This window comes from Penaeus monodon, chromosome 25, assembly GCF_015228065.2.
Source record: "Penaeus monodon isolate SGIC_2016 chromosome 25, NSTDA_Pmon_1, whole genome shotgun sequence".
NCBI lineage: Eukaryota > Metazoa > Arthropoda > Malacostraca > Decapoda > Penaeidae > Penaeus > Penaeus monodon.
Window position 1 is genome coordinate 38,051,112 of NC_051410.1, and position 761 is coordinate 38,051,872.

The 761-nt window shown below is 35.9% G+C and overlaps 1 protein-coding gene across 1 annotated transcript in view; it reads right to left on the minus strand.

Annotated features, from left to right (window-relative positions):
* The window catches only part of LOC119589222 (transmembrane emp24 domain-containing protein 7-like), a 9,685-nt gene that overhangs the window by 1,762 nt on the left and 7,162 nt on the right, over window positions 1-761 (minus strand). Inside the window, exons 2-3 of the mRNA XM_037937826.1 lie at window positions 436-564; window positions 115-231 (exon numbers count right to left, since the gene is read on the minus strand). Coding sequence (XP_037793754.1) covers window positions 115-231; window positions 436-564 — 246 coding nt within the window. The remainder of the gene's footprint in view (window positions 1-114; window positions 232-435; window positions 565-761) is intronic.

Sequence of the window (761 nt, forward strand, 5' to 3'; positions counted from 1 at the left end):
CCTTCAAAGAACAGACCTTAATCAGAGAAATATGAGTCTATAAAAATACATTTACAAAAACCACAAGGATTTACAAAAACAGCACACCTACTGAGAAAATCGGGTAACACTCACCTGGGTCATTGCAGTGAAATGCTCCCCAACACCTGGAAGCTGTGGCTCATCGCCCACTTGAAAATCTACGTAGATGAGTTTGTGACTAAAGGTTGAAAACTCATTGCTGAAGCACACCTGTGTAATTAACAACAAAAAGATATAATTAGTGCCAGAACAAAAAATATATATATAATTAAACTAGATATTACCAAACTAATTCATCTGCAAAGTTTTATTAAAACTTGGCAACATAGAATTGTAATTTTACTGAAGAATCAAAGTTTCCCAATAGTAACCCATAACTCTGACAGGTAATCAGATAAAAGTTCAACACCTTACCTGATACGTCCCTGTATGGTCTGGAGTGAACTGGAACTGACCATACTGTTGTTTAATTTCACGGTACAAAATTTGTCGTGCAGGTCCCTCAACAAGGACATCAACGTCGTAGTGTCCACCTGTGACAACCTATGGAAAGAAAGTTCTCTTTAATAAAGGAACATTATACATGTAATCATACACTTGCTTATATTACCAGATACACCAACAGCTGACATTATACCTACTTTAACCTCACAAAGTTTACTAGTCCATCTACACAGATTTCTGATGTCTGATAAATACAGAACATTACATCATCAAAACCTTTTCATCTTTATGCTGGG